At 35.9% G+C, this 10,933-nt stretch overlaps 1 protein-coding gene across 2 annotated transcripts in view; it reads left to right on the forward strand.

Moving 5' to 3' along the window:
• CPED1 (cadherin like and PC-esterase domain containing 1) overlaps nucleotides 1-10,094 on the forward strand; it is a 255,853-nt gene extending 245,759 nt beyond the window's left edge. For both annotated transcript variants that reach the window (XM_054692593.1, XM_037512247.2), the window contains one exon: nucleotides 8,110-10,094. In XM_054692593.1, the coding sequence (XP_054548568.1) occupies nucleotides 8,110-8,322 (213 nt within the window). In that variant the 3' untranslated portion in view covers nucleotides 8,323-10,094. The remainder of the gene's footprint in view (nucleotides 1-8,109) is intronic.
• The last annotated feature ends 839 nt before the right edge of the window (nucleotides 10,095-10,933 follow it).

Below are 10,933 nucleotides of genomic sequence, written 5' to 3' on the forward strand. Positions count from 1 at the left end.
GAGAAAAGGGGAACTGGGAAAAACTTTCAGCAAGTAAAAATTAAAAAGGAAGGAAGATGATGAATTTAGAAGAGAAAGTCATTTAGAGGCAATTTATAGGGGAAACAACTTGGGCATGTTTATGGACAGAAAGGAAATAATCAATAGAAAGGTACATGTTAAGAAGACAGGAGGGAGTAGGGCTGTTGAACAAGATTCCTACTGTATGTGAGAGAAGGTCAGGTCAAGGGCATTGGTAAAGAGTTAGTAGGTGATGGTAAATGAGCAAGGTGGGGCTGGATAGACTCTTCTTCCCTATCATTTATTTGCCTTGGACTAGTGCAATATTTTCATCCCTGAATCTTCACTTTTAACTCCTAAATGCATCCTTGACTACCATTTCCCACTTTATAGGTATATCTCCTAGCCTGGTGAAAACAGGTTCTGTGCTTTGGGAGTACTGCATACTCCTATATTTTAAGGATTCTCAAATAAAATTAGTACACTAAATGATCCTAAAAACCTTAGAGTAAGCTGGTTTTATCCAGTTTTCCCCAAGCATTTTTCACCACAAAGCCACTTTTCTTTTTTAATAGCAACTATTAAAACCTCACTAGACACACTTTGGGAAAACAAGTCTAGAGGACAAGGTCCAAAATCATACATGGAGTATTGATTAAATATGGCAGATTGACCACAGCATTTATTTCCTCTTTCACTTGAAATTGCAGTTAAAAGATTTTAAAGACATAAAGCAATTCGCCATCACCCCAGACAGAATAAGAAGTTATAACAGACAAGAAACCTGAATGCATTTTAAGAAGTATTGTAAAATACCTGGAGAGGGAGAAACAGCAATTAGAAGTGAAGTCACCTTGCATCCACATCTTCTGAATGGCTCATGCCTGAGGCTCTCTCATGCTGAAGAAGGCAGAGCTGAGGCACTGGCCAGAAAACAATGGGTTAGAAGTCTGGGGGGCTCCCTGGTGGCGCAAGAGGTTAAGATGCATCACTATGAAGCTATGTGCAGCCACTGCAGCACGAGTTCAATCCCCAGCCAGGGAGGTAACACACATGGTGCAGTAGACTTCTCCTGACTCTCCCGCTGCCCCCCTCAGCATGATATTTCAGTAGATCTTCCTGTTCTGTTCCCCATTCTGTCTCTGGGGTGAATCCTCTCACCACCCCCCACCCCCACACCGCTAGCCTGTACCAGCAGTGACTATACCCAGTTCTTGCATGCATAAACAAATAAATCTTAAAAAAAAAAGTCTATAAGCCCTTACTCCAGCCCAAGAAGTTGAAAACCTAGATTCACATGTATTTTTTTTTTTTAATTGAACAGCAGAGAGTCTGGACTCAGAATCATGTGTATAATAACAAGTGAATCTAGAGTCAGAAACCAGAAAAATGATAGTAAAAGTTGACACTTGAGGGAGTTGTTGCGAACCTTCCTGCCAGAGCTGCTAGATGCAGCAGTCAGACAAACACTACCCACACAGAGGCTGGAGGGTTCTTCTGACCAGACATGCAATAGCCAATAGAAGATCTTTGAAAAAACCAGAGTCTTGTCCAGCAAATCCCTACTGTGAGTCCAGCAGTTGGAAATGTTTTGCTACACACATTGTTTCTAAGTTACATTTTAGTGCCTTATTAAATAGAATTTTTCTAAGTTCCAGGGAGACAGATGGAAACAAATACCTGTTAGTTAAATTCAAAATACATGCCAAGGCCCAAGGGGTAGATCTAAATAGAGACGAGTCAAACTGAGCTTCTAATGAATCACACTAATGAAGGTCATTCAGTGAAATGAATAGTCAGTCACTTAGGAAACTAATTTTATGACTCCATTTAAAATTGGTAAACTACTGTAACTCCTTATCATCAATCTCCCCACCTCAGAGCAGAATTTGGTCCCAGAGTCAGGAACTGAGTCCCATCTAGGCTCTGTTGTCAGGGCAAGAGGGTTGGAGCTTTGGAGGTAGATTGGAGACTGAGACACTGCAAATCTGGAAACACCAAAGCAAACAAAGAGCCCCTCATCCCTAAGAAAATTTTAGTCCTATTCTTTAATCCTCAGCATCTTTGACCCATTCAGAAGTTGGATTTCCTTCAATCAAAACACAGCTCATTTCATGTGGCCATAATTACATATTGGGGGTATGGGGAGAGGAGTTTGCAGGGTGTGGATGACAGAATTCCTTATTATCTTTAAAAATTGCATGATTTCCCAAAATGGAATTATAAATTACAAGGACTGGTTTCTAGCTATTGTTTGTCACTTTATTTTTATCCTATTTCTGTAAATTCTTAGGCTACTTTTTCAGCTGTTCATAAATTTTGTGACTAGTTATTGGATTGGAAGTTCTGTCTGCAGAATGACTATACCAAATAAAAAATACTTCAGTTGTATGCACTTATCTTCAAAGACTGCATTTGCACACTTTACCTAATCAATCGCCTATTTTCCAACCTTAGAGAGTCCTTACCCTCATTCTTCTTCAGAACCCACCCATGATCATGAAGACTGTTTATAAGAACACCCCCCAATCCAGTCAAGAGAGATTTTTGGAACACTTACATGACAAAAATTGTTTTCTATTTTGTTCTGTGGATCTGGAACCACATCAGAAGTTCCTTGGGTGTTATTCAGGTCAGGATCAGTTTTAGGAAAGGTATTTGCTTGTAATCTGCCTGACACTTTCCAACTCACCAGCTTTCCCTTTTTGTAATGACTTTTGGAAAATTCACAGTCATTTCTGATGCAGCAATTAATTGGCATGGTAACATACTTGCTCTAATGAATATGGGATATCAATTTTAAATGTTGAAGTTACATGTATTTAACAGTAAAATTTGCAGTGTGTAGTTTTGTTGTGTAATTTATACATTTTTCATTCTCTTGGGAAGTTTGATAATAGCTATTGGCCAAAACCTGTCAAGTTTAATTGTGGTCATTTCTATGGCTGTTAATCAGTCTGTGTGCCAAGTCTTAATTATGTAGTGATGTAGAGACATTTATAATAAATAAACTGGAAGATCTCTTGGTATTAAGAAAACCTATGAAAAAGAAAAAGTAGGGCCTCCCTGGTGGCGCAAGTGGCTAAGCACTGCACTATGAAGTAATCCGCAGCCTCTGCAGCACAAGTTCGATCCCTGGCCTGCCAGGGAGCAACCCATATGGCACAGCAGACCTCTACTGTCGACTCCACTGCTCCCCTCAGCATGTTCTGCCTGTTCTGTTCCCCACTCTGTCTCTGGTGAGTCCTCTCACACCCCTCATCTCTGGCCTGTACCCCTGAGCTCTTGTATGCAAAAATAAATCAATCTTTAAAAAAAAAAAAAGTAATGTCTACATACCAGAACATAGAATTTCAATTCTATTACACCAAGCCAAGGGAAAAGGTGGTGTTCTGCATATCCCATTGTCTCTTATCATTATTGATACAACTGTTATAAAGATTGTAACAGTATAGGACTTGATTTTGGCTCCAAGAATGACTCCTTCCTAAATTTCTGTAGTTACTGTATTAAAAATATATCACTATTGTTGAAACATTGTGATTTTTGCTTGAAAGCTTATTTCTGAGATGTAAGTTAATCTAAATTTGAACATTGCTGTGAGAAAAATATTTGTTTTATTCAACTTGTACTTGTGATTATAGAACAATGTGGATCTACTAAGTTATCACACTTTATGAGGGCTTTCATTATCTCTTCCTCAAGGGTTTGTTAAAAAAAGAAGAAAGAAATACAAATTAAAAATTACATTATCTCTTCCTAATTTTAAATATAATTTGACATAAAAGATTTAGAAAAAGAAAATAAACAACAATAAAAACTAAAGAGACATTACTTTGGATTTTTTTAGAGACAGAAGTTTAGGGGACAATAGTCATGTTAAAATAATGTATATTTTTGCCAACGCACATATGTATGAATTATTAACCATAGGTAATTGTTCCTTTTCCCTCCAGATCTTTCCCTGAGGTCTGGTCATATGTAGCCAAATTCTGAGACTAGTGTGAAAGTGCCAAATCATTAGAGTATGTCCCTAATTAAAGTGGCTACTGTACCCAAATGTCTAGTGTTTTGTCTATGTTTCAAGGCCCAAATTTTTTACCATTGTTTTCTAATAGGTCAGTTCTGTTATTTACTATTATTATTATGCTCGGGAGGCAACTTAACATTTGCGTTGTTAACAGCGCGCTTTCAAAGCCACATTCCAGCAGACACTTTAGTTGGATTTTAATAGCCCCAAATAGTCCTCTGATTTTGGGAAGGACCCAAATGGGCACATTTCCACACATGAGATCAAAGGAAAGAAGCAATTAGCTCTTTACCTTACAGGTATCAAACATCTTCCACTTGCATAACATTTCCAAACCTCAAAAATGTAGCTAACTCCTTCCCCTCTACTTTAGAGCCTGTAAGAGTAGGTGAAATAAAGCAGCATTTTGAAACTCAAAGATAGCAGTTTAACAACACTGCCAGATACCAAACTTGACAAATAAGTTCAAAGAAATAATAACTGTTTGAACAGATTATCATGCCCACCATAAATTAGCACTAAGTCTCCTTAATGTACTGAGCAGCTATTCATTACATGGAAACGACATGGTGCCTGACCTTGGGGAACTAGTCTCAGACAATGTCTTTGAAGTCACTTCACTCTTGTTCTTACTTCAAGTATCTTAGACATGTGTCTTTATATAGTCCCCTTGAGGGTAGGGACCATATCTGAATTACTCCATGTGTTTCCTAACGCAGAGAACTCTGAAGACTGGAAGATGGATATTATATAGAAGGAGGAAATTGTCACGTTCAAATTTTATAAAATATGATATTTTGTTTCTCCTTTTCTATCATAAAAAAATTACATGAATTCTTGCTACCTGAAAATGCTTAAATAAGTGTGTATAATCAAAACAGAGAATGCCTGTCTTTATACTACATACAACCCCCAATTCTCACTCTCTTAAGAAGGAACTCTATTAGCTGTTTGACACACAATGCACATGCATTTTAAATACATGCTCTTGATTTTAATCCTATGCATTTAAAACTGCTAAGTCATTAACATGTTTGGTCAATGGATCTCTACAACTTGGGCTTTATTTAGAACTACCATATTTCTCCATAAACATTTTTAGGGAACAGTAGCAATTTATAAAATGCATTTTAATCTGTACTATGAACATTCCTATCCTTTGTCTGTTTTGAATTCTCTTTATACTTGGTTTATCCAACTTACAAATTTAATCTATGCTAGGTTGATGGCAGACTCAGTTCACATTGGTGACTGAATGTCTGGTATTGACAGTCCTCCCTCATTAACTGCTTTTATTTTTATCTTGACTGTTTTCCTACATTTATTCTTTGAGATGTATTTTAGAGTTTATTTCATAAACTATATGTGCTAGTGGTACAGCACTTAAACTGGTAGATTATTTTTTAATGACCCTTGGATTCAAACTTACAACAACATTTTAGGATGATTTTTTACATGTGTATTTTGACAGGTCAAAATTGAAACAAATTCCTACTCTGTAGGTGGGTTAGTGTTCAGGATTTAGTAACATGGTGATATGTGTTAATAAAGGAATTGAGAAACTTATCACCTTTATTTATTTCCTGCAAAATAGTTTTCAAGGAAAACCAACTGAAGTAAGTGTTGTTGGGCCAATCCCTAGCAGGGGCCTGTAGATATATTTACCATCATGATGGCTCACCGGGCCACTGGCACTGTAGTGCGCATTAGACGGCCCTCAGTAGCCAGGGGAAATTATTATCTCACCTTCCTTCCTTGCAGATCACCTACCGATTTAAAAATAGAAATATATTGTCAACCCTTGTGATCTGGCAAAGTACTGATGCTACTCCAAAGGGTGGCTATATACTTCAGCAAATACACATTTTTTATATGTGCCTTTTATGAGTCATTCAAAATCACTGTCTGCATCTACACTAGCATTATCCAATATTTAGAATGCAGCATTAACCCTGAAATCACACAAAACATTAAAACAATTTTTTAAAGAACTATAACCTATTGCATTTGGGATGGACCTTTGTCTAGTTTACACGTAGATAGTACGCAGATCGTCAGACAATTGCAAAAGCTGGAACTTAAGATACAATTATATAAACAAAATTAACCTTGTTTTGGCTTAACCTTATTTTGGCTTCAGAACACTGGAATAATATTTTTTCAGAGTTGGATGCAATATTTATGCTTAAGTGTTTTCTTAAATAAACTTCCTTTGAACGCTCACTAATCTTGTGATAGGTGAGTACAAACCTCCTCCAAAATGGAAACAAATCCTTCAGGGAAATGTGGGCGCAGCTCCCTAGCCTGTCATATTTAAAGTTACAGCATAATCAAACAACAGAGAAGTAGCTGCTTGAAACAGAAACTTACAGCCTTGGGACCTGGAATATTAATCTGGTTGACAGCAAACTGAGCTCTAACTGTCCATCCATAGGGTTTCTGGAACCATACCCACTGTTTTTGCTGGGTGCCTTAAGAATCACTTCATCTGAGACCTGAACGGGAAAAAACAAACCTCTCCTAGCTACAGGAAAATACTTTTTGTGGGTTAGCAGGGTATAATTGGTTTTTTTAAAATGCTATCAGTTTTTCCTTCAAAATGGGAATAGCTTCAACAATCTTATGATTACAAAGTAATGTGCATTCATTATATTAACATTAAAAAGTCAAGACCAGAAATTACAAAGAAAGTATTTTAAATCACCTACAATTCCTCCACCAAAAGATCATTTTGATGTAGAACTTTGCAGAATTTCTATTCAAATAAATCTAAAACGGTTTATGCAGCATGGCTGAAAAAACTTAATTACAAAATATGTGATTTAAAATTATTTCATTTTTAAAAAATGACATGGCATTATCATCTATGGAATAATATATGTGTGTATATGTATATACATGTATGTGCATGTATATGTATACATATATATTCCTAAATCATTTTAAAATACTCAAAAGAATAAAAAAAAATCCACGGGATCTTGGGCTGCCTTCATAAGTCATCAATAATAAATAGTTTAAATGTTTCCATATTGACTGATAATGTCTTACAATGCAATAATATACTAGAATTAATGATTGGCTACTCCATTGTAGTTACACCCAAATAGCTTTGCCAGTGTTTTGTCTCCTCCCTACTTTCCAGCCATACCCCTAGTCTCTATCCCTACTTTATTCCCTCTGATCCTCCGTGCTATAGCGTATTATATTAACACAATGATTAAAACTGACAACTGACAACTATAGGAGTTTACCAGGGAAATGCTTTAGAAAGTGTACAAACAGAGATGAAAGGAACTACACAAAATAGAAACAGTAAATACGGCCTCCTTGTCTGTATGTGTGTATATTCACAAAATATCTGAATGAAAACACAAAGACACTGGTAATGGTTTGCCTCTGGAGAGGAAACTGAGTGACTGGAATGCGGGACAGAGATGGAAAGAAAACTTTTTATAATATACCCTTTTGTACTTTATAAATATTATACTTTATATTTATGCCTAGTCAAGTGAATTTAAGATCAAAATTGATCTACTTATACACAAAACTATATAACGGTATTAGCTTAATAGAGCATAAACTTTTCCTCAGATTCCAGGATTTACTAAGTGCCCAGAGAGATGAACTACTAACTATAACAGTGTCAGCTTATGGGTAACAGTGGAAAATGATTTTTCCTTTTCTCTGAAAATGGTTGCCGTTCTATAAATGGCGCCATGTTTAGAGTGTCATGTTTGAATCAGTGATTCAGCAAAGGCACATCCATGACTCTCAATATACGTTAGCATTTGGTCAACACACACACACACACACACAGAGTAAGAATAGTAACTATTCCTTAGCTGCTTTGGTGAGAGTGCTCTAAGGTAAAAACAAGTGGCAGAAATTCTAATTTCAACCTTGTTCCTTTTGGAAAGATCAGTCATTCTGGTTCTAGGTACTGTATATCCTATGTGTGCCATTGGGGTAATATTTGTGAGACAGAGATGCTGTTCAAGTGTATGAGCTAGCTATACTGCTGGATGCAAGCCTTGAATATCTTTAATTTTGTCTTTTTGTTTGCTCTTCGTTGGCAGGTAGTGAAATCAAAGTTCGCCAAAGAATCTCCTTATATTAAAATGAAACTATCAAGAAATCATATTGTTGGAAAATATTTCAGCAATCAAAGCAAACGACAACAAGACTCCCTAACAAATTTTCAATCACCATACAATGTCAGAGGGCCAATCAATCAGGTTTACTCTGAAATTCTCCTCAGCAGGATGTGTGTGAGTAGAAGATCTGTGTAGACTCCTTGCAAGAGGACTGAATGTGGATTGAAGTCAAGCTGCTTACCCTGGCACTGGTCTAGGAATCGAATTCTGTGTGTCTTGTGTCTTTGGATCAACCACACAGACTCATGCACACAGCACACGCGTATGCACCAACAGACACACACACAGCTTAAAAAATAGTCATCATAACACCATTTCCCTCCAGCTTTCTAAGATGAAGATGTGCTCCTGAAAATCAGTTGGTTTCAAGGTGAAAGAGCCAGAAAAACATTACTTGAAGTATAAACATGAACTACAATAGAACCACTGTGGGCCAGGTATTGCGTTGTGATGATAAAGAGAAATATAGACATCTGAATTTTGTGGAAAAAAGAAAATGCTCCTGAGTGTCATGTTCTTTTCTCCACCAGTGCATGATTGCTGAGCAGGAGAAAGCAGCTACATTCCGCTCACCAGTAGGGCTGTTTGCATCCTTTACCGGGCAAGAGTAGGGTTTGGGATAATGTAGGATTTGTGCACCTAATGTTTATTACAAACAATTTTCCTATATTTTGTAATATGATAATTGAAAGGAAAAGAGCAGGAATGCACCATAAGGGAATTCGAAGAGATTCTGTGGGAGAGATAGATGTGTGCTATTTTACAGTTAAAATGCCAAGCCATTTAATTTTGCACTCTTTGTACTTTTCATAAACATTCCCTCCTATCCTCTCTGTGATGTTGGATGGGTAGATGCAGTCCAGACTGATTAAATACATAATTATTAACTGAGGAATAAAATATTATTCCTCATGTAATATTTTATTGTGTTTCATTGATGGTATAACTTCAGAAGGCCTTGTGTTTACCTTTAAGCCCTAGGTATTTTAAGATTACAATTACATTTTAAGTGGATATTTTTCAAAGGATTAGGCAACCTCAAGTGCATAGGAGTTTTTTCCATTAAAAAATGTATATATATCCCTAAATACTTTTTTACTAGTAACTATATTATAATTTTTCTGAACAACTATATCTAATACAAATTTAGAGTAGGCATAAAATTATCTTTTATTAAAACTGGTATACACATAAAGCATATCAAATTCCAGTATTGAGAACTTTCTCTCCTCTATTTTAAGATCAAAATAGTAAATTTCCTTATTTGGAAAGGCTTTGTTGTGACATATCTCCCAGTTCCAATGGTTTTAAAGGATTATTTTTTCTTTTGGGGGAAAAAAGATTAATTCAATACATGGCTGAAATTACCAAATGTAAAAATACCTCAATCTCGTTACCATGCAAAAAATGAAAACTATTTTGACTGATCAGTTCCTTAGTATAAATACCCGCCTCCTTAAATATTCTATTTTTATATATATTTTTATATAAAAATAAACATGAATTTATATTTAACTGTCTTAAATTATATTTAAACACAAATATCAGTAGTTGTAAACAATACAGGTCTGCATCTGACAGATGGTAATTTCGTAAGTGAACGGTACAGAATTCACTTTTAACATGAACGATTTTTCTACTAACTGCAGCTATAGGCAAGTGTCAATTTTAGAGTTTCAGTGATTTTGTCAATGATAGAAAATGTCAATTCATGCAGTCTCTCTTTGGTGTTTTGATGGATTACATGCTCTCTGACAGGATGAAGGTCAATGTGTGTTTCTTGTCATTTACTGTCAACCTAACAGTAATAACGATATGACTGAGTGTAGTGTGGCATTTTTCTCTTCACTGGTGAAATAATAATGGATTTTAGAAATAACTGTAAAAATACTCTTAATAAATGTCATACTAGCAATGGTCTGTGTTCAGAGAATTTCTTTTCTTTTCCTTTTTACTGAAGGTATATAACCTTACATGCTGTGACCACTGGAGGGGATATTACCATACAGGTTTCGGAGTGTGGCTTAATGAGATAACTAATCATACAGTTCCTTCCAAACCTGATGTTCTCCAAATTTTGATCAAATAAACTATTTGCTGTACAATGGCCAAAGCTTTTAAACATAGTACAGTGACAAATTTTTTTTTTTTTTGTAAGAAGGCTCTGAAATGCTGGGAATAATTTAGGTAATTTCTCAATTGAAAAATGATATTTTACCCTGGGAAAATGTGTGTGTGTGTGTGTGTGTGTGTGTGTGTGTGTGTTTAAAGGTGCCACGTGCTATTTGTCAGTCATCCAAATAGGACCTCGTTGGGACATAAGAATAGACAGTCTTGTCACTGCCTGCTGGATGGCTTTATACTTGGGTCACTTAATCTTCCTCAATAGTTGTCTCTGTGCCCAGCAGTCATCTCTACAGAACAATGATTCCTGTTTAGAAATCAACATAAGAAATAACTGATTTTTGAGATGGAAATAGTTCTGGTAATGTTTATGCAGGAAATAATGCTGGCTTGCATCTGATATTTCTTTTTTAGTTCCATTTCATCAAAGGATTCCAAAAACAGCTATAGACACTGATAAAAAATTATGTAACCCAGTAAGAGATTTCAAAACTGTCTGGGAGGGACACAGTGGTGTCTAATAAAGTAATAAGGTTAAGAGTCTAGAAAGGTGATTGGATTTTGAATTGTATTAAATATTATCCTATAGGCTTCTTAATCTGAACAAATACTGAAAGAATCA

The sequence above is a fragment of the Talpa occidentalis genome, unplaced genomic scaffold (genome assembly GCF_014898055.3).
Source record: "Talpa occidentalis isolate TD23 unplaced genomic scaffold, MPIMG_talOcc4v2.1, whole genome shotgun sequence".
In the NCBI taxonomy this organism is placed as follows: Eukaryota; Metazoa; Chordata; class Mammalia; order Eulipotyphla; family Talpidae; genus Talpa; species Talpa occidentalis.